The sequence below is a fragment of the Equus caballus genome, chromosome 6 (assembly GCF_041296265.1).
Source record: "Equus caballus isolate H_3958 breed thoroughbred chromosome 6, TB-T2T, whole genome shotgun sequence".
In the NCBI taxonomy this organism is placed as follows: Eukaryota; Metazoa; Chordata; class Mammalia; order Perissodactyla; family Equidae; genus Equus; species Equus caballus.
This window is the reverse complement of record NC_091689.1, coordinates 56,862,965-56,886,822: the sequence shown is the minus strand read 5'-3', so window position 1 is coordinate 56,886,822 and position 23,858 is coordinate 56,862,965. Positions and strand designations below refer to the sequence as shown.

Below are 23,858 nucleotides of genomic sequence, written 5' to 3'. Positions count from 1 at the left end.
CTACTAGGAAGCCTTAGGTTTTTTCATCTGAAAAAGACAATGATAATATCTCCTTTCTTGGTCAGATATAAGGAATAAAAGTGATCATGTATGTACCTGCTTAGTTAGCACATGGTAAGTAGTTTGTAAAAGGTGGCTGTTTGAATTATCTATATTCTAAACATTGAGATAAGGCTTTACATTTCCACAGACTTACAAATGCTACTGATCATACAGATAAGAAAACTGAAGTTTTGTCTTCAGTACCATAATTGGAAGGTTGGGATTTGAACCCTGTTCATTGCTGTATGCTCCTCTGCCTTCCACATACTTCTTATTTTAACATCCCTACAATCCGGTGATGTATCTGTTTTATCTTACACACAGAGAACTGACTCAGAAAGTATGAAATGTCCCCTATTTCTGGCTTTGGGCATGTTATAGCAGCAGGGCTGACAACTGGATCCCTAGGCTCTTGGTTCCGTGCTTTTCTCACTGTATTAATCTACAAATAAAAATTATATAAATTTCAAGGTCTCCGATGGTAAGAATGACATGACATGACATGAGAGAAAAAACATGTTTTTATTTGATAGCTAATAGAATTTGAGGGCTTGTTAAAAAGTTTAAAGCAAAATTTTAGACAATATGAAGTTGAAAGAGTATTTCCGGTTTAGTTGGTTTTTTAAAAAAAAAGATTCAGTAGCATCAGCTGGAATACAAGAGTGTTTTATTGAGTTCGTTTATTTTTTATGTGATATTTTATTATTAGCTTATTAGCCAGTTCAAATTAATTTCAACAGTAACATAAATAGAAAAATTTTGAACAGTAGTCAAATTTATTCTACATGCTGTTTGATAAAAATCTCACATAAAAGATAAGTATCTAATCTGGCTACTTAGGCCTGTCCAGCAAAAGAAATATTTCCTTTTATTCAACATATCTTAGTGAACAGGATGATCTACAAATGCTGGTTTATTCAAACACCACTTTTTAAGCACAATATTTAAAGTTTATAGTTTGCAATGAATAAAAAGAAGATATATGTAAGTCCAAACTTGAATGTTCTTTGTATCCAATAGCTTTGACCACAAACGACTCCAGGATTTCAAGATCAGCACATAGTCTGTACTTTCAATCAACATCATCAGCAGGCAGTAATCCCAGGGAAAAGAAGTAAATTCCACAAATAAACAGACCAATTTTCCTTTAAGAGGAAAGCTAATTCTTTTCAATCTACTTTTTTTATTACACTATTTTCCCCTCTATCTACTTAGCTAGAAGAAGGATAAATTTCCAGAGCTACCCAGTTGGAAAATAAATAGGTTTACTGTTTGTCTAGCATCCCAATCTTTGCAAATGTAAATCAGTCCAAGTGCTCCTCATTTAAAACTTCAACTTCACAAAACATTAAAGGGTGGCTTTCACGACACAATTTAATCTAGCCACTAAGATTTCTGCTTAAACATCATTCGAAATTGACTATCTGATAAAGAGGGACCACTGTCAAAGGTCAGTGAGGTCAACTTGTATAATTACAAGTAGTTTTACTGGGTCAACTCTACCAGACACTGCTGTTTGAAGGTTAAATTGTTACAATTAAAAATATATACAGATCTCCCCAGAGTTACTTTATTGTTAAATGTACCAGAAAAAGCACAAGCATTTATTTCTGACCTTAATTGTGTCCAAAGTGTCACCACTGGGAAATTATACAAAAAGAGCACTTATTAAAAACATTACAATCTTGCACATTAAACAATGCTTTATAGAATAAAATACATAATTAGCTACTGGAAACTAGTTTATTTATCACATCAATATTAAGAAGTTCATTCAGGTTATTCCCTTTGGTTTAATTGGAAGTGCACTAAGAAATGACATTTACTATTTCATAGTTGGTGAACTTGCTACAAACAAAGGAATATGGCCCAGTATCAGAGTCTGATGCTAAAACAACTTTACTTTAGAGCAATCACTTCCAAATTACTAGAATTTAATCACATTTTAATAACAGAGTAAAAGGAAGTTTTAAATGGGAAGCTTTAAAATAGGCTATTTTCTAATCATGAGATTCATTTTAATGCCTTTTCCTTCTTTTTATAAAGTGGATAAATGGCCAATGATGAAATCCTCCATAATCGCTGTGGTGAAGTATTATTATGTTTCTTTCTTTTATTTTAATGAGTGTAAATATACGTCAGTTCTATTTTCTTTCCAATGTGGTAAAAAAAAAAAAAATTACCTGCTGGCCCAGGTGTTTTCCTCCATGTTCCTATGATTTTTATATATAAAGGTAAGGTTTCAAATTTTGTGTGTAGTGTTTCATTAAATAACCTAAATGGTTTAATTTTGACAATAAAGGCCACTTTTTAAGCTAAGCTTTTAAATTCAGGGAATTAACCATGTGAAATTGTTATTAGGAAAAGAAATCTTCAAATCTTTAGACGTGAGTGAAATGATCTTAACACATTTTATTTTCTAAATTATTTTCAGATTTTGTGTTGGAGACAAATTTTTCCTAAAGAATAACATGATCCTTTGCCAGACGGACTACGAGGAAGGTTTAATGAAAGAAGGTTATGCCCCCCAGGTTCGCTGATTTATCAACATCACCCGATTAAGAATACAAAGCACTACATTCTTTTATCCTTTTGGCTCCACATGTATATAAGAATTGACACAGGAACCTACTGAATAGCGTAGATATAGGAAAGCAGGATGGTTATACGGAATAAAAGGCGGACTGCATCTCTATGTAGTGAAATTGCCCCAGTTCAGAGTTGAATGTTTATTATTAAAGAAAAAAGTAATGTACATATTGCTGGATTTTTTTGCTTGCTATTCGTTTTTGTGTCACTTGGCATGAGATGTTTATTTTGGACTATTGTATATAATGTATTGTAATATTTGAAGCACAAATGTAATACAGTTTTATTGTGTTACCATTTGTGTTCTGTTTGCTTCTTTGTATTGTTGCATTTAGTACAATCAGTGTTTAAACTTACTGTATATTTATGCTTTCTGTATCTACCAGCTATTTTAAATGAGCTGTAACTTTCTAGTAAAGAGTTGAAGAGCAAATCTCACTAATGATACGCATATAGATAAAGCAAGTCTATCAACATTAAAAATACTAAAAAATAAAGACACACACAAGCATTTTAGCAACATCCACTATAATTGCCACTATGATTTAGAGTCTATCAGTGTCTCATTATAATCCCCTATTTTCTGGGGGTTAAAGATCAGCTTTAAAAAAAATGCATAAAAATTTCATCTTAAAGCACTTTCATTTTATACCAACATGAAAAGTGCCATTTGTAGAATAACTTTAAAGCTTAACAGTTATCCTTTTAATATCCTTGTTTTGTGCTCTTTACCTATACAATGGCTTTGATTTATATTTTTCAGCCCTTCACCCCTTATATGAACTAGTGCCTTTGGGTATCATTTAAAATTTTTCCAAAGGGTTACTTTAAAAAAGTGTTACCACAATTATTAGATAATTTTAAAATGATAAGTTAAATTTCTGTACAAATTTTGCCCAGCTCTCTCCATAAGAGCTAAGGGTTTAGTAACTTTATGGCTTGATAAATTTTGGGCACTAAAAGGATTTGAGTGCGAATCTACTGAAACCATGATAATGCAGATTGAAGCTATGATGATATTTGAGTAGTGAAGGTACTTTTGATCAGAGCAACAAAGTGCTCACAGAATCTTCTAGAAGAAGAGAAACAAAGGGATTGATAAAAAGCTGAGAACTGGTGATTATATATTTTTCTGTATTTACCTGCCACTTATTTTAATGTTCAAAAGTGAACATTTTAAAAGTTTGACGTGTCTTACTCTTCATGGCTTTCTTTAAGTAATTACCCACTCAGAATATATCACACTTAGGCTGAAATCTGTCATTCCATTTTTTAAAGGTGAAAAATTATTCCTTTACCTATGTGATAGCTGATAAAGAAGAAAGCTATCTAGAAACAGAAATTATTCAGACTGGTTACTTAAATTACAATTAAGGAAATAAAAGTAAGACTATGGTCCCTTCTTCTGCATTGCTCACACTTTGCTTCTTTCCCTCTGCTCCGTAATAGAACTAACTACTTTTCAACAAATCTAATTCTACACAGGTACAATGAAGCATATTTTTACTCAAGCAAATTTAGTGCTGTGGGTTTTCTTCTTGCTTTACTTTTTCTTGATCACTTGTATAGGAGACAGTATTTCCCGGTGTTATTTGCATACATATTTTGTTCTGCCAATCTATGCATTGCAAATGAAAATTAAATGTGATACCTGAATTCTTGGTTTGGGGCCAAAATATTAGGCTGAAAATAATGCTGGTGTGGATCTGAGTTGTTTTAAAACAAAGCTTTCTTATGAACATGCATGTGAATCTGGATATTGCCTCTCATTTTTTAAGAAAATGGTTCTGTGAAAAGTGAATATGTATTTTTACAAATGCTTCATGGTTAAGAGTGTTCAAGTCACATGTCCCCTAAATTCGAGACATACTGAAAAAAGAATTTCAAAAATAGCTATTTGGGGCCCACAAAATAACTATTATTCTAGCCTTAGAGCCTTACAATTGTTTCATGAAAAGACTTGCATAGCCAAAACCAAAAACACAAAACAAAACAAATGGGAGGGGGGCTTACGTGAGAAGTGGTTTTCATAAAGCAGCCCTGTTAGTCCCCAGTAAGAGTTGTTTGCAATTCATGTGGATGTAAAATTTTAATTGTCAGTATCTTTTTCAAATGATCGTTTTTAGATTTAAATGGTTTTGCCTATGTTTATCAATATGTCAAAATACTTGTAAATTGGGAACAAACTGCTCTCAGCTTCTTGAAGCTGTTCAGTGCTCCTTGCCACCCAAAGACCAAACAAGATTTTTACTGCCTTTTCTTTTGCCTAATCCTTTGGGAATTAATTCTTTTGCTTTTTACTACAAACAAAATTACTCACCTGGATTAAAGATTAAGGCCTTAATCTCTTTAGATTATCTTTAATCTCCATGAAATTGTGAAACAACAGAAATAGTCCGTTTTACAGCTAATTGCCCATAAATAGTAGCATTTTTGACCTGAAGTACTATGCTAATTGTCTTGACTACTCAAAGTCCCTGAATTGTTGTCAACTTTCCTCTTTGTGTTGTGTAGACCTGACGTCACTTAGCTTGTTATCGCTGCCTCCAGTAGGACACCTCTGATGGAGCTTTGATTTCTCAAGCAGCGAAAGCTCCCTTCCTAACATGCATCTCATATAGGCTGCCTATGATGAAGGACCAGGCACCTCCACTCCACCAGAGTGCTTGGCTGAGCTTAAAAGCTGACCTGTGTTTGTAATTTCACTTTCATCTTGCTTAATAAATATCTGCTGGATTCTTTCATTCATTTTTTATATTCGGATTTATGTTTTTAATAAAAGGGGTATTACACTATTTGATTGCGCTTAATTGGCAAAATCCAAGATGATATCTAGACAACATGTGTTAAGTTCATGAAAAAGGAAAAAAATTGTGTAAGGACACTCTCAATAGGTAAATCATAACAAGCATAGCTAAAGGACCTCAAATGCTTTCTCCAAATGTTATATTTAGGATCTCTGAACGAGGTAGTTTACTGCTATTTACTTTTGTAGGGAAAATAAAACTGTCAAAAATGAAGGTAGCAATTGCTGGGTGCAATTTTGTACATTTATACAAATTTTAAGTGATCTTTCTGAAAGCAACTATGTTGTTGTCAGACTAAATTTCAAATTTCTTATTTCCTGTATAATGAATTAAAACAAAAAACTCAGATGTTCCATTTTCAGGGAAGAGATATTGTGCCTTAACTGAAACAGGGTGCTGAAAATTATATCTGTAGTAAAACATCCCATACACAGGTGGTTTCTTTTGAACTCTCACCTTAGGCAAACCACTCTCCAAAGAGTCACTTAAACAATTTCATAGAAATGTTAGGGTCCAAATATGTTTGGTGTGTACGTCAGTAATTTGCGAAAACAATCTGCATGGTTATTGCAATAGGCCGTTAGTGCAGAATACAATTTTAGCAAAAGCCTTTTGATTTTTACTTTTTCTTAAAAACACTGTTATAGATGTTTCCTAAATGTGATTTTAGAGCAATTTAAGGTCATAGAAAGCAAAGCTTGAATATAACCCTTATTTCAGTTGACATCTATTGAGTACCTACTATGTGACAGGCCTTGCCCTGAGCACTCAGCCTCCTACTGGGGAGACTTGAAGTACTTCATACATCAGATAAGCTCAAGGTGTCTTTGCACTGGTTTGTACCCATCTCAAACCTACTAATGATGAGCACACAAAAGCGAATACCATCTTCCACCTATTCAGCATGTCATTGAAAGCACCAGAAAAATCTCTCAAGTAATCAATGTGTTCAGAGAATTATCTCACACAAATTACTCATTAACTCAATAGCACATAATAAAAAAGAACATCAATTAATTAATGAGTCACCCTCAGATCACTGTGATTACAATAGAGCTTCGTGGAAACAGCCTTTGTAAATGGAGCTGCTTCTCTTTATTCATCATTTGTGATTGGCCTGTTCTTTGGCTAAAACCAGTGTCATATTTAGCACATGCCTGTAGGTAGTGATGTGATTAGTATCCTAAATGAAGAATTCAGGAAGTCTACTGCTTATAAGACCTTATAAATGGTCAGAAAAATAAAAGTCTCGTTTTTAGCTTCCTTTGAAGCCAAGCTATTAGAAGGGGATTCTCTTTCTAAAAGGTCTACTTTTACATTTATAATTAAGATGTAAGACTTCCATGCTGAACATTGTAAGGATTAGCTGCTAAAACACTTAAAAGTAAATTTTACAATGCTTTAGAATGCACATAATTTAATTTCAGTAACTTTTCACGAAGATTAAAATGTGCATGACCAGTTTTGTAAATGTTTTCGGTTTACAAAAAAGGACATTTTTGGTTTTGGTAGGCCCGGTTGGGGAGGGTGTATGGGGACTGACAGCAAGAGGGGAAGAGATTAGAAGAAATATCAAACATTTCTTACAAAGTCACCAACGAAAGTTTCCCAACTATCTTGGTAAATTCCATGCCAATAAGCTTATAGAATAATTATAACAGTTCCCTTAGGTAACTAAGAAACATCTGTTGGTAACACATAGCAGGTGTTAACAATTACACATACTGAAATTTTTAAAAATGTTTTTAATTAAAAGAATTCTGTTTTCTGAGAAGGAAAATATGTTAAATTCAAACATTCTCCTGTTTTGAGTGTGCAGATCACGTAATGCACAAAATTGTAAAACCCCAATCCTCTTGGATCAACTAGGTTTCATGTTTGGTTCAGATCATTGGCATCAAAAGTGAATTGGAATTCATTGCATTTTTAAACAATTGGTATTCTGGGCTGAGGAGCTGAATACTCATGAAATTGGCATAGCAGAACTGATTACAGAGTATTTTGGCTCTATTGGTGAGGTGGTGGCCATTAACTATTACCAAATTTAATGGACATAGTACAAAGAAACATGGGAGCAAGAAATGTGCAGATAACAGATTATCCAAATGTTTTTAAACCCTGCTTCTGCAGAAGAATTTAAATAACCTAAAATAAAACAGTTAATTTGTAACATATAACATCCTATAACCACCTTCAATAGCTTTTAATAGTAACTAACATTTACTAAACACTTACCATGTATCAGGCTGTTTTCCACACCCATGTAATTTCCACAACACCCTTGTAACATAAGTACTATTACCCCTATTTACAGTTTTTAAATAAAAGTAAATAGTGAGATTTAAACATAGGTTTTCTGGCTGTAGGGCTTAGCCATATAGATCATCTCTTATACAGTTGTCATGATTATTATTATTATCACTATTATTTTTATTTTCTAAATAAATGCTTGAGCAAAAATTCCAGACATTTCAGAGTTAATGTCATCTTTAAAGATGAAAATTGAGAATGAGAGTGACCGTATTTTCCTAGATGCATTCTACTTGGGAGCTCTTTCTTTCAACCACAGCATTTGGGAATTTATTTGAGTCTGCAAAGCCAGCATACCAAGAATAGGGGATCCCCAGTATAGCAGTATCAGGAACAAGAAGCAGTCAGCATAGACTCAAGCATAACTTGGATTAGAAAGCTGCAATTTTCTGCATCAGGATAAACATACCATGGTGAGGTGAGGCTAGACCAGTCTCAGAAGTCAAGGTAATAAAATTAGTATGCTACCTGTCTTTGGTATTTTATAACTTACTTCCATAAGATAATGAAAACAAACTTAAAGTCAGAATAGCAATCTGTGTCAAGCTGTGTGTTCACTGGTCTGAAATACACAAGCTGTATAGGATGCTGGATCCAAGTCAGCGGCCATATAGCTAAGGAACTCAGTCTCAGAACTGCAATGGCAAGCCAGGCTGAAGTAATAGTGGGCAGAGCAGTTATCCTGAACACAGATCAGAGCAAAATGCGATTATTTACATCCTTATATTATCACAGAAAAATCTCTAAGACATTCTTCCTTCCACTGCTTCAACTGCTTGCTGCCTTTACCGCAGTCACTTCCATATACTGGGGTCCTTTTGAACTTAAATCACTCCAGATTAAGTGGTCCTAATGGGAACTTCCACCACACGAGAGTATTCCTGTATTTTTGGCATATGATTTAGTACCTAAACTGAAGAGCTGTGAGAATCACGGAGGAACGTGGTCAAATTGGATTGCATAAACAATGTGTTGTTCCTCAACCTAGCAGACATGGTGGAAGCCCCAGAAATTTTTAGTTGTATGATAGCTTAGGTTAACTACAACATGATTTGCTAAAATACCTTAAGAACATCAAGCTTTTCAGAGCCCACATTTGGTGGCATTACTAGGTTGTCTGAAAGTTAACCTTGACTTATAACGTGTGTAGCACCATTCTAGGCATTGCTAAATTTTTTCTGCCTGAGAGACTGGTGCATGAACTATAATGTTCATTGCTATTTATTCTTTGTTTAATGCCCAATTTATTAAACATACAACTCTAACAAATGCAATTTCTCTAAACATTTGTACACCATTTAAAGAGCTAATAAACCCAAACTTGTAAATTTAATAAATCAGATCCAACCATTTAAACATTGATTAGAATCTTAGTCAAATTCTTCTAAATAGTTCAATAAAATTCCATATAATAAGCTTCTAGTACTTTAAAACTAGGCAGAAATTCTCAATGAGCCAAAACATTTTTTTAAAAAATAGGGGCTGGCCCCATGTCCGAGTGGTTAAGTTCTTGTGCTCTGCTTTGATGGCCCAGGGTTTCACAGGTTCGAATCCTGGGCATGGACATGGCACTGCTCATCAGGCCATGCTGAGGTGGCATCCCACATGCCACAACTAGAAGGACCTACAACTAAAAATACACAACTATGTACGGGTGACTTTGGGGAGAAAAAGGAAAAGTAAAATCTTAAAAAAAACGACTTAAAGCCGTAACCAAAATTATTAATTTAATGAATATTTCTATATTTTGCGTATCTTTCTAAGATTACAATAATAGTAAATAATTCCTTTTTTTTTTTTTGAGGAAGATTAGCCCTGAACTAACTACTGCCAGTCCTCCTCTTTTTTGCTGAGGAAGCCTGGCCCTGAGCTAACATCTGTGCCCATCTTCCTCTACTTTATACATGGGACGCCTACCACAGCATGGCGTGCCAAGCAGTGCCATGTCTGCACCTGGGATCCTAACTGGCGAACCCCGGGCCACCAAGAAGCGGAACGTGCGAACTTAACCGCTATGCCACCTGGCTGGCCCCTAGTAAATCCTTTTAAAAATTAGAAAATATTGTCTCATCTGGCTGAGGTTACAGGATCTGTGCTGTTGACCATATAAACCTTGGTTGCAGCATGAGAATGAGCTACTCTCTCCTAAATGATTCAGACTTGAGCCAGTGCTCATCAAGTTGGCCAACCGTTTAGTAATTATGCATTTCTTGTTACATCAAGGGAATCTTTTTTTTTTTTTTTTTGCTAAGGAAGATTCACCCTGAACTAAGGTCTGTTGCCAATCTTCCTCTTTTTGCTTGAGGTAGATTCACCCTGAGCTAACATCTGTGCCGACCTTCCTCTGTTTTGTTTGTGGGTTGTCATCACAGCATGGCCGCTGATGAGTGGTGTAGGTCCGTGCCTGGGAACTGAACCCAAGTCACCAAATCAGAGCATGCCAAACTAAACCACTAGGCCATGGGGCTGGCCTCTAAAGGAACTTTTTTAAGTCTAAGTCTTTCACATAGATTATAATTTCCTGTAACTCAATGCTTTTTCCCAAATTGATGTGGGTTAGCATTATTGGAAGCTTATGTATGTCATTTTATATCTCATTATAAGCTATAGGATCATTTAAAGATTTTTATCTCCCAAGAAATAAGGTACTGAATCTATTCAGTCAAATTTTCTATTAGGACATTCAGCTAATCCTCTTTCTTGCACAAATTATTAGACTTTCTTTTGAACTGATTATAATGCATTACCACCTGTGTGCTTTGTGTTCTTGGCATGATTTGACTTATAATTTTCTACATTAATCTTCTCTACTTAGAAAATAGAGACAAACACAAATTGATTCTGTATAAATATGTATACATTCAGTAGAAGAAACAGGGTACATACCCCATTATATTTAGTTTTTTCGCATTATAAGTATTTTTTATACTTTACATTAACTTCTCTTTTGAGTACAATCATAGACTCATGGCTTTCATAGACTCAAATGCATTACAGGTGCATTTAGTAGTTTATGTGTCAAGTATTTGTGTGTGTGTGTGTGTGTGTGTGTAGTTTTTACTGTATGTGTCAATCAGAAAAGTTTGCTTTGAAAAACACTGCCTTAGAGAACCAGAAAGCCAAAAATAAAGAGCTTGAGAGAAAATGCAGAGTGCAGCACAAGGTGAGCAAAAGGTGAACTGTTGCAGAAAAGGATATTCAACTTGAAAACTTCAGAGGCCAAACTACCGCAGTGTAAAAGCAACAGTAACAGAAATCACTTAGAGGGAGAGTATCAGTACTGTACAACATTAGTTGGACATTGAAAAGAGGAGAATAAAGATACAGACTAATAAATCGAGGTGAGAGTGTGACATAACCACCCATATCTGCAAGAATTTACCTCACTATTCACTGAGGATATTTGATAAGACCGTATTTGTGCTATTCTGTTATCATCAGGTTTTTGCAGACCTTGATTAGTTTTTAGGTAAACATGATTATAATTTACCTCAAACACAATTTTCTTAGTCCTAGTTAACTCAATTTGTTTTTCATTGAAAGCGATTCATTCTATCTGGGCACCTTAGGAAAGGCTTCACAATAGGCATTTATATTCAGTCTTGAAGAATCATTGAATGATGGAGGGGATGTTGGTGTTTTTATAGGGACCGCCCTTAATTTAAGTTCACCAAGAAATTAGTCTCGTGGTGACTCATCTAGCTAATAGGCAATAGAAAGCTATCAAAGATTTTGAAAAAATATATACTATAAAGAATGCCAAAGTTCAAGAAGACAAACTCAAACTGAAATGTACAGGGTGGACGAAGGAGGGCCAGGAGGGGATGCTGATAGTTTAGTCAAGAGACCTTTGTAAAAACTGAGGAAAGAGATAAGTACCTACACAGCTTACTAGCGATTGGAGAATAAACAGAAGGGCAAAGCAATGGAAAAGAGGCAAAATTTACCAAATACGACAGTGGACTATATGTGAAGAGAACAGTGGAGAAAGGTCAAACATGACTGTGAAATTTGGGGATTTTGACCCTAAATTATTAGAGTTAATGTAACAAACAGACCTAGAAAAGAGAAAATAAGAGCACTTGTATCTTCTCTGATGACTGTGGATGTAAGCAACACTACATTTCATGTAAAAGTGTAGAGTTATATTCTTGTATTAGAAATTTTGGGGGCTTTTAAGGAAAAATGAAACATAGTGCTATTGGTTGGTGTGGCAGACCTTGCTAGCTGCCCACTCAATATCCTTTTTTCCCTCCATTCTTACTAAGAGCATATAGGGCAGTGAGATGCCAAAGCAAAAATTTTCATTTCACAACATCTTTTGCATCCAGAGATGGCCATTTGACACAGTTCTGGACAATGGGATATAAAACTGAGTCAATAGAAGATTGCTGGGCAACTTTTGGCTTTCCTGATATACACACTACTCCTTCCTCTTTATTGTTTCCTTCTTCTTCCTGTCTGCAATGTAAATGTGAGATAGAGGTGGACTGACCGTCTAAAGCATAGATGATCAGGAGGATGCAATAGCAAATCTAAAAAGAGTCTGGGCACTGATGAAATTGTGGAGCCGCTGTAGCAGACCAGATTTGAACCAGACCTGAACTTCAACTGTCCAGCTTACTTCAGGACATCTTATCACTGGGGTTGAGTTACCTCTTGTCACTGTGCTTGGGTTTCTGTTACATGGAGCCCAAAGAAATCCCTATCTGATATACCTGCTTGCAGAAACTTGGAAAATTTTATTAAGTGTATCATATGGTTTCAGCCTTAGCCTGATTTGAAGAAGGGAAATTTTGCACAGAGTTTATAAGACCCAACATTATGGTTTCAATCCGTCCTACCCTCAATTCAGCTCCCTTCTGTCACATGAGAACCCATAATCCTCTAACAAGAGAAGCAAGAAGGTAAAGTTTCTAGCATGTGTGTCTTATTTTCTCTCTGATCTTACATAACCTCAAAACTCTACCCTGACTTTTTGACATAAAGTTAGCATTTCCGTTAGAATATTACAATTTATCTAATTTTACATATGGTCATTCGGGAAAAGCTGAGTTCTTATTAGACTGTCATAAAATAATATAGGCAGAAGGATGCAGGGAAATAGCAGAGGTATTTTCAAGTAATTAGTTGGAACTACAGACAGATCAAAAAGAAAGCCATTGTGCAAATGTCAGGCCATTCAAGGTTATTTCACCTTGAGGAGATAATGTCAGATCCCTGCTTTGGATATAAAGGAAGTTCTGACCGTCTTTCTGCCTATCCCCAAATCCTGTCTGAAGACCACTCCTGATCTGTAAAGTTTTTCCCTTGTCTACAGAAAAAAAGGAAAAACAAAGACAATATTTACACATATTTTACACAATATATTTACTCAAAAATAGTTCTTTAATCTGATATTTACCCTTCCTACTTTTTTAGTATAGAAATAGCCTTTCTTGTATGAAAATATGGTGATGGTAGATAATAGGTTTTGTTTTTTATCTTACTTGGATAAATAAACAGTTACTTCATTTTGTTTTCCTTATTACAAATATACGTATATACATAAATCTGTATACGCAAATATGTGAAATCCACTACTTTGTTTTATTTGATTGTGGATCCAAAATCTGGTTTCAACCTCGGGTTCCTCAAATAAAACCTCTCCATTTCATAACTACCTTCCAAACGAATCTTATGCTTCATTCTGTCTAGATTTAAAGCTATAAATTTCTCTGTCAGCAGAAAAGTGAACTTAATAATTCACTGTGTTCCAAGGCATCATCTCAAGAGTATTTCTATCCATCTTTTTTCCTTCTTCCCCATGCTTCTAGGAACACTTATTCAGTACTTTCTATATACCAATCACTGCGACATTCAGAAGCATGGAGAGAAAAGGAGTGAGAGGAAAGAAGAAAGAGATGCAAAGGCTCCAAGATATACAAGACATACCTTTTACCCTCAAGTAGCTTACAGTCTGTTGGAGAAGCAAGGGAAAAACAGCTCTACAGTAATGTGATGTTTTTAGAGTATGGACAGGATACTCTGGGAGTAGAGGAGAAGGAGTGTTTAATTTTGAGAGTATCAGTCATAAATTCTGAAAAAAGCTTCTGAGTCTTGAGAAGTAAGTAGGAGTGCTTCCAGTGGATTAGGGAAAGGAAGGAAAGTTATTCCAGGCATGCGCAAAGACTTCAAAATATGAGGGAGTCTTGTGGGTTAAAGGAACTGCAAGTAGCATGTAGAGAAGTTACAGGTTAAAATCCAGTGAAGTGACTTGTGTAGGATAGTGGTCTCCAAATCTACAGAACTTTAAAAATGTAGTGTGTGCGTGAGTGCATGTGTATGCATGTGTATATATATCTGGGTGTGCATCAGATAGCTCAACTCGGTAGGTATGTTGTCATAACCTAAGATCTATATATTTGAAAAACTCCACAGTAACTCCGATGGTTCATCAGGTGTGGATACCACTGCCATAGAAGATGAGGAGTGCCTGAAGGATTATAAGGCAGGGGATGGCACAATCAGATTTACATTTTAGGAAGTTCAGCCTGGTAGCCTATGAACCGTGAAGTGGAGGAAGCTGAGAATATAGGCTGGGAGACCAGCTGATACAGTTGAAAATGAGAATTTAAAAGCAATAGAGTAGAGCTGGAGAGAAGGTACACTTCAAAGACACTTAGGAGATAGTCGATACAGGAGTGGGTGGTGGTTTGTTGGGGAAGAAGATGAGTTTTAGACTCACTGCTTTGGAATTGTCTTGGAATAGAACTTGGAAATACAAGTTTTTACACTTTAAAAGAAAATTCACGATAAGGAAGCTGAAAAAATTAGATTTTGTGCAGCTGGTTGGTAAAGGTAACACCCTGTGCTCTTTAAATCACATTACTTGGACAACGAATTGAAATCACAAGGCAGATCTTACCTCTTCAAGTGTAAAAATCTCATTTAAATATTAAATTTAATCTGAAGTTGATAGGATATGCAAGGGTTAAAAGATTAAAGAAATTAGAGGGACAGATTGTGTTATCCTAACCCACCATATTAATTAGAATTAAGATGTCATTTCAGAGTTGCCTTTTTACTTATACCAAAACAGAATTCTAACCAGATTTACTCGTTTCTATTAGTCCTACATGACCCCAAGAATTATTCTTTAATGTCTTTACTTCTCTCAAAATCATTTCTTCCACTTGTCCCTCGGAAAGACTATTCGGGCTACAACTAGATGGAATTGATGATTCTGAAATTTTGGATTTCATTTATATGCTTAGTTCTTTCACACACAGTGAACCACGTGAACTACAATGACAGATAGTCATGTATCAGTGTTACAGATTACTTACGGTCTTGCTTCAAAGTCAGAGTATAAAACTAAATGGATAAAATCATTTATTAACTCTCTCAATAAAGTGTCCCTAAACAAGGAAATTGCTCATTACATAGACTTCATCCTAATAAGAGGAACAGCTAAGATTGCTTTTAGCTAAGAACACACACACATGCAGACCAAGTTCCTGAGATTCTACCCAGGCTTTAGAAGCAGACTAAATAACCCTTTTCAATGGTTGACAGCACTCTTTAGCCAACATTTTTCCTTTCAAGCTAAATCCTTTATGTTTCACTTTCAACCTTTTCCTTTCTCTTCTGCCTTTAGTAGTGATAGATAAAAATGCTTATCAACTGTTCTCTGAATAAGAAACTTAAAATACTCATAGTTCATCTTGAAATTGTTCCTCATTCAGAATAATCCCCAATCTTTTGACCTTTCCTCAAAGGTCTTATTTTCTGAAACTTGGATAATCTTGGTGGCTTTCCTCTGAACATTTTTGATGCTTTCACACATATTCTTGGTTGTGGAGCTCAGAGTGGGCATCACAGTGTACCCAGTGTGAAATGTACGTAGAACCATAGCTAATGAGCACCACATCTCATATTGCTGCTTTATGTACGATATCAATATCATGCTTCTTTTTTTTCTAATGAAAACACAACTTCACTAATTCACGACCAATTTGCCTAGCGCCACTACGGACCAGAGATATTATTCTACGTGTTGCTGGAAAATTCCCATGATGTTTCTATAATCTGATTTTCTCTGTCTTCGTCACAAGTGAACATTTGTCTCCATATCTGTCGTGTTGAAATTCGATCCAGCACAGTGATGAGTATGTCTTCTATTTATATTAAGATTCTTTAGAATTCTTAGTATTTCCCCAAAATTGCTAAATATCACTACCTTTTCCAGCCACGTTGTGTAGGCTCTCTCTTTTGTCAGCCACCTGTCTATATTAAACACTGAGCCCACAGCTTACTCTTGTGGAAGCCACTTGTTAATTGATGACCACCCTTTAGGTATAATTTTCAGTTTTGTGTCTGCTTAGAGACATCTAAATGCCACCCTTGGGAAGGGAGTTGGTAAAACTGGGAGGCAGGCTAGGAACAAATAAGAAGAGTTGTTACTTACAGCAATGGGGAGACCAAAACAAAAGATGAAAAAAGAGTTTTAAAAATGCCGGAAAATAAAAAAGAACCAGAAAGGAAACCCAAAGTGGAATTAAACCTGAAGGAGACCAGAGGTTGGCACTGAGTTCAAGGTCGAAGGCCAGGATCCAGGTTATCAAGTTAAGAACAGTAAGAACACCTGAGGGTAAATGGGGGGGAGCATTCACATGGTGATTACCCAAGAACAATCTTTCCCACAAATAATTTAGGTTTACTATTATTAACAGATCTGGTACGGTTCAGGGATATGACAGCCTGGCTGAAAAGGTCTGGGAGAATGGACGATCTGTAGGTAGTACAGATGAATCTCCCAATTGATTACCTAGTGTGCTATTATAGGATAAAATGAAACAGAAAATTCAAGTTGAGAACGGCTATCATTTCCCATTGATTCTACCAAGTCTAACACTCTCTCTCAAGCCAAGAAAAAAAGTCATTGTTTAGAAAAATAAAAATGCAAAACTCTTTTTATTATCCTGCAATTCTATTTCTTGGATTAAAAATCATAGCTTATATATTCTTTGATATGTGAAGGTTATTTTCGGGCTCTTTAGAAAGCCATCTCTATCCCTGCTACACACAATACATAAGGGAACATTTAGCCTCGCATTTCTTATGCCATCCCTTGCTATATGCAGCCCCCTAGAATACATAATAAAAAGATAAATGAAAAGCACATTAGAAATGCACCTAGTGGTGGGAATCCAGCCAGTGTTGATTGCAGATGTTTTGTTTGAATCAGTAGCTATATTGTGGGGAAGAAATATCTTTTATATAAAAGATTGTGTTGCCAGAGAATTCTGGAAGGAAAGACCATACTCTAACGAATACCATCTTTATCTCAAATATACACATCAAACGTATGCAATTAATATTATTTTTTTCTAGATTACTCTATTTATTACAGATATATTGTATTTACTTATCATTTATAGTTAGTTTTTGGGTTATTTTATCATTACTTCTTCACGACATGGAGTAACAAGTTAAACATTGGCTCAATTTGAGTTGACACTCCACTGCTTTAAAGTAAAAGTTAAAATTCCATAGTTTTCCAAACCCCAAAATAACAAACGTGTTTTCATGTATCTTTCCAGACTCATCTTCCACCTTACCGTGTGCCCTATGCTCCAGCCCACTGAACTTTTCACTCTCCCTCAATAAGCATGTTCTATGATGTCTCTGGTTTCTGTCCTCTGCCTTGAAAGCCCTAATTTTTCTTCTCTGCCTGGCAAACCCTTGCTCACCTGCCAAGTGCCTATTCTAAAGAAATCACTTGTGGGAAAGCTTCTCTAGTCTTGAAGACTGAGTCAGATACACCTTCTTTGGTGTTCCTTTAGTACAGAACTCACATTACTGTGTTATCACTGGTTGCAAATATGTTTTGCGTCCTTCAGACGGTGAGTGCCTAAAGATTTCTCCAGGATCTATAACAATAACTGGCATAGAATAGGTGCTTAATAAAAGATTGATGAATTAATACATCAACTGGACAATGAGATTACCATTCTGGAATGTTTACATAATCCTGGAATCTCCAGATCAATCATTCATGGCTAAAGTATTCAATAATGTGCCAAAGAGGCTGATGAGCCAGGGGAACAAAATTTAGGGAAAAATTAACCTAGAATAAAGCAAGGCTCAATTTACAGTATGGCTCATGGAAAAGCAGATGTTCCTGTTTCCAGGGGGGCCCATAGAGACAAATGGGTGGCTGAGCCTCCCAGATGCTCGGTCTGAATGATATGGCTACAGGCGATGCCGATTCCACAAATCGAGGGTGTACAGCCTCACTTTCACACCAGAGGCTAGTATGAACTGTGCATACCCTCACCTTTAAGATTTTCCCCTGACAAGTGAACATGAAAGCAGAGTGCCAGATTATCCATGATCCTAGCAAAATGGACAAAACTTAGAGTCCTGTCTTTTACATGCCAGCTCTTTGTTCATTAAAACAAAACATAATGAGGCAAACGTAAAATCAGACTTGTTTCTTTAAATCCAAGTTAATAAAATACCATCAGCTCAACTCACCAGTTTTGTTTTAAAGTGGCAGGAAAAAGAGAGAGGTTTTGTGGAGGCTAAAGGTCCCACACGAAGGTCATATGTTTTCTTTACTTTCACCTGAGATTCAACAAGACACTCCTTGTTAGTGTTATTAATAATCTCTTGTGGGATTTATGGCAGGTCCTGGGTGAGCCATGCAAAATTGTATAAGTTTGGTACAAAAGTGAGTGACATGTTTTAGTTCTTTCAGTATTGTTTCATATAAAGAACATAAAATAAATAAGCAACGCATTATGTGAAGGAGCAGACTTGTCAAAATGTTAAGGTAGTGTGCTATGGAGAAGTGAAAAAATATGTATTTATCTAATCCACCCTCCTGAAATGGCAGAATTCCAAGTTGTTTGGAATAAGAACCTGTGATGGAGATGAACCTTTGTGGACCCCTGAACGCTCCGACTCGGTGTAGTTAAAATGGCTATTGCCCCTGATGATAAAATCAACTGTTTATACTTCTGTTTTATAGCTCCCAGTTCCCTTTCCTCCTCTGTTGAAAATCTCACATATTAATAAACATAAATAAAAAATATTCCTGGTCTAAAATGAAACCCTATAGCTTTGATGGATCATTAAACCCCACTCACAGATTCTTTTCTTGGTCCAATCTGAAGTTTTTGTGGTGAGAATGTTAATTTTTTAACTCCCAGCAACCATTTTAGCTCAATTTCTTTGACAGAGGCTACCAGGGACGGAGAGGGAATGAAACGCTTAGCAGGGCTGGCCTTGGTGCTTTTTATGCCCCAAGCAAACAAACAAGAACAAGATTATAGTGGCCCTGAATGGAATCAGAAATGGGAGAGAGGTTTTCTCCCCCACAAGAGGCTTCTTGAAGAAAAACAACTTTAAGATGCAATCTGTATTGGGGAAGCCACTTGGCACCTGCTAGAAGTGCCTGTGATTTTGCAATCCATCCTGAGCATCCACACCTGAAGATATAGCCCCTGAACTTCTGTTTCCTCCTGGACATGAGTAACTGCCTGGTTTTGAATTCAGGAACCTGGAGGCACCCTAGACTCCTTGACAGACATACAGGAGATGCCAAGGGCTGCTTTCAATTTGAGCCTGAAGTTTTACATTTTAAGAAGACAAATGAACAGCATTACCTGTTTACTTCAATATTGACAAAGGAAAAGCCCGTGGCCCCCTTGCACCTGTTAATACTTGCTCCTTCTACCAATGTGACCCACACAGCTGCTCATTTCAATTAGCCCAGGGCCAGTCTTGGCATTTACCACAGAAACAATACCTCACAAAGAAGTGCCTCTGTGCGTTCATGCTGGCGCTCTTCCAAGTCACACTCAGCTTCTGCACATTTTACCAACCTGTCTCCCTGAGTGCAAGGTCTCGCTGGACATTTAAGTCCCTAAAAACTGAGGGAATCCTTCAGTTTCACTTAACTCTTCCTTTGAATTTTCGTTCTGAAACACATTTCTTCTTTGCACCACTATTTTACCTTTTTTTCTCAGCCTCCATTCTTTTTTATTCTACCTCCATACAGAGAGATACTCAGAATGGCACTTGTTTTAGTTCTCACTTTTTAGCAACAACAACAAAAAATATGAAAGTCAAGAAAAACTTTATGTTAAGTATTCTTCTTATTCATCAAGTAAAAATAAAAGATCTAAATAAGAAGCGATCGCCCAGCCTGCATCTCTTGCTCCAGCATTGTTCTTTTTCAAAATTAGGCCCAGTGGTTAGAAGGAATTACAGACCCTCCCCGGCAACTCATCTCCATCATCATTTTGGGGGTGGGGGTAGGGTAGAGACAATTCCCTTGCCTATATTCAGTGATGAAAACATCTATGACAGCTTCTTGCCTGAATTACTACTAAAAGCACCACCATTCTCTGCTTCTCTTTCCCGAGTATCATCAGACATTACTTTTTCATATGAGTTATATTGAATGTGCCCTTTTATGACATGCCTAAGAGATGCTTAGAGACATTTCTTTATTCACTTCCCGAGTCTTCACTGTTGCTAGCACAGGAAATTTATCACCTCATGGGCAAAGACCATGCTCGTACTTTCAGTGAAGCTCTAATCTTGCTGGGAGACATTTGATATATGCCCAGTGCTGGAAAAGTTCCTTCCTTCAGGTAATGAGGGTGGGTACCTTCCAAACTACTTGTCCGTTATGTTACACATGGACATTGAAATGTCCTGCCCCGGCCCGCGGTGGAGGGTTACTTCCTTTTGCTTCATGATAGAAAATGAGCCAGCTCACTGGGTCTGTCTTGTGTCTATGCAACCATCTGGAACAACATGTCAAGAGGTAAGCAGACGTGTTTACCATGACTTCGCCGCCTCCATAAACTGGCCTCTGTGGGTAACTTCTTTCCCATTTGCCGGGAGATACATCTGCAGACAATCTCGTTTTTCAGTCAGAGTGTTTGCACATTTAGTAAGAGGGCAGGTTCCATAAAGCTCCTGTATCTGTATATATTTGTTTTGCTGTCAAGTTCCCTGTAGTTTTTGTTTGTTCAGGGGCTGAGTTTGTAGCAGGTGTTTGGAACAATTAACAGAAGCAGGGATACCAGTACTGGGCAAAGGGTGGAAGAAGATAAAACAAAAGATTGACGTTTTATAAAACAAAGACCCTTAAAAAATACGCTTAGGAACTACAGACTAGAACACACCAATAGTATTATGTTTAAAGGTTAATCTATTACAATTAAGCTATGAAGATGTGTGTTGGCCATAAAATATTAGGCTAAGCATAAAAATATCACTTTTTATGAATATTTTTAGATGATTTCTTTAGAATACTAAAACCACATTCTGTAGGGCTTGTAAAGCTTGAAAAGTGAGACATATATCAGATCTGTCTATGCAAATGACAGAATCAGTCCATTCTGTTTGTTCTGGGTTGTGAAAATGCACATAACAGAGAGAACAACCAGGAATGTTTGAGCATTTTTGCTGTTTGCAGAAACTTACAATCAGATCGAGGGAGTCTTTTTGCTTCTGTGTGAGTGACTAAGATAGTTAATTGGAGCCATGCCAAAGAGCCTTTTTCACATCAAAGCAGTTTGGGGAAAATTGTATTTATTTGGATGGCTTCACACTTTGAGTTTTGATTTCATTAAAATTTGCGTGAATTTACAATTATAGATTTCTAACTTATTCCATAAGCATAAATGCCAACGCGTTTGTGTTCCAACAAATAACAGAAGCCCAAACACTTTGCCTAGAGAAGAATAACTGGTCTCAATCCTCTTTTTCTCACTATTTTAACAAAAGAATTTAAATAATTCTTTCTTCTAATATTCATTGACCGTCTCTTAAGTGACAGACACCAGTAGTTGCTGGGGTTATACCAATAGGGGAGATTCGGCCCCTGCCTGAAGAAGTTCTCACTTTATTTGTGAAGACACGTATACTAAAATTTATAAAATACAATACAGTCATTAATAGAATTGTGTACCAGTTACTGCCAGGTGAAGGAGTAGTATTTAATTCTGCTACGAGGTCATAGACAACCTTGTTAAAAATGTAACATTTTAACTAAGCCTTAAAGTATGATTAGAAAGAAGGCACTACATCAAGAATTTTTCTTTGGATGCTGAATTAGCAGAATATCACTCGGTTGTTAAATAAATGTACCAGGGGTCATAAAAAAAATTGAGTAATCTCAGGAGGGAAATAAATCATCATTGTCACAGTGGTCTGGATACCCTAGAAAAGAAGAAAGTCATTTCCCAAGAATTGGTGAGCGAGAGAGAGAAAGAATGAGACACTAAGAGAGGAATTTGTATATAAAGTAGCACTAAAGGGGAAAAGAGCCAATGAAAAGCAAAAAGTGCCCTGAAATTAGTGGTCACATATAGAACAAATGAGGTTAAGTGGATTGACAAATGGTTTAGGATTCAGGTCAATTTAGGCCCTTTTTTCCCTGAGTCATCAAAAGCTAAGAGCTCTCGTTGACTTTCATCCTCTAATAAAGTCTAATTAACTGTAAGAACCTAGACAAGTAGATGAATATTTCTCAAATTGGTCCATGTCAGATACATGTTAAACCAAAATGGCATTTGCCTTCTACCCAGGCTAACCCCCTTCTTCAAGCCACATTGACTTGGGTGCTTCACATTCCTACTCTTCCTGGCAAACTACCACTTTCCTTAGAACATGAAAGTCTTACTAGGCTAAGTGATGAGTAGATTCACTTAACAGGCCTTACTAAGCATTGCTGACTAGAATATATTGCTAGCACTAAAATGTATATTCTCTACTATCCTTTTACCTAGTGCATCTTGCATTAGGCATAGCCACTTATCAAAGACAAAATGATTAAAAAGTAAAATTCATCATGTGTGGCTATCAAGCCACCAGAAATTGATAGTTATTCCCAAAGGAACAGACATATGGCTGGCTACCTAGATATATGACATTAGGAGAAAGAAAATAATGCTTCATAAATTCTGGATATTTTTCTGTTAATAATTTTCTTAAGAGTATAGGTCTTATCCTTAGCTTATTTGGACGATGTCTGTTTTCATTTTCATTCCTAGTATCTTTGAGTTCTGTAACACAAATCTCTCCATATAAATTCCCCTCCCAAACTCCTTCCCATAGCACTGTATCTTGAGTTATGTTTAGCACATGGTTGACTATGGACCACATGAACCACACAATGCAGCCAGAAAAAGTTTATAGGTTAGCCCACAAAATGAAAAAGGTGGACATTGTTTTGCCTAGAGAAAAGAAGCCAAAATGATCTGGAATTAATTGTTCTGTTAATTCACAATTTGGCTGGGTCTACAATACCTGCCCTTTCTAAAGTAAGCAGTTCTGTCAACCCTTCTTCACAGACTCTGTAGAGCACTGGAGGAATAGGACTCAAGAGACCTGGATTTGAGTTTATCACACATATTTCCTGGCTCTAAATTTGGATAAACAACTTATTGTCCTTGAGCCTTACATTCTTTTCCTATAAATGGGGGTTAATATCATCTCCCTTGCCTGCCTCGTTTAGTGTTTGGAAAAATCAAATAAAGCAATGTATATGCTAGGTTTTAGTGATGGACCAGACCAGAAAAGCTGGTTCAGTTTCCAAGATTAGTGAGAATGACCCCAACAAAGACTCTGTCCAAGGTCTATAAAAGCAAGATGAAAGCTAGGTGAAGATGTGATCGGATGCAGCTGCCTGGTGGCGTCTTATTCCCCATGAATGCATGCCTAAAGTTTGATAGTCTTAGCAACCCACTACAACAAAGTATCCACCAAGCTGGAAGATTCTAGAACTCACTGAGTTTTAAATCATTTGAGGTTGGTGGAGGAGTGATTGGAATGGGTTACATATGGCCAAATTACCCAAATTTAACATCTTGGTTCATAATCTCTTGCTCCATTGTTACATAACCTACTACTGCCATGTTTGACTTCTTAGGCTTATTCAAAATTTTAGTGCAATAAACCTGACCAAGGCCTATCATAATTCCAAAGATTTTTAAAAATATGATGCTAATGCAAGACATAAAGGCTATTAGGTTCATATAGTTTGGACTTACAAGGTACTACAATTGCTTCTAAATTATTAAAGGGCTAGTTGTGACTCTGTGG

At 36.3% G+C, this 23,858-nt stretch overlaps 1 protein-coding gene across 11 annotated transcripts in view; it reads left to right on the top strand.

Moving 5' to 3' along the window:
- Positions 1-5,375, top strand: part of LMO3 (LIM domain only 3) — a 75,038-nt gene extending 69,663 nt beyond the window's left edge. For all 11 annotated transcript variants that reach the window (XM_070270001.1, XM_023643188.2, XM_023643187.2 and 8 more), the window contains one exon: positions 2,477-5,375. In XM_070270001.1, coding sequence (XP_070126102.1) covers positions 2,477-2,582 — 106 coding nt within the window. In that variant the 3' untranslated portion in view covers positions 2,583-5,375. The remainder of the gene's footprint in view (positions 1-2,476) is intronic.
- Positions 5,376-23,858: the final 18,483 nt, after the last annotated feature.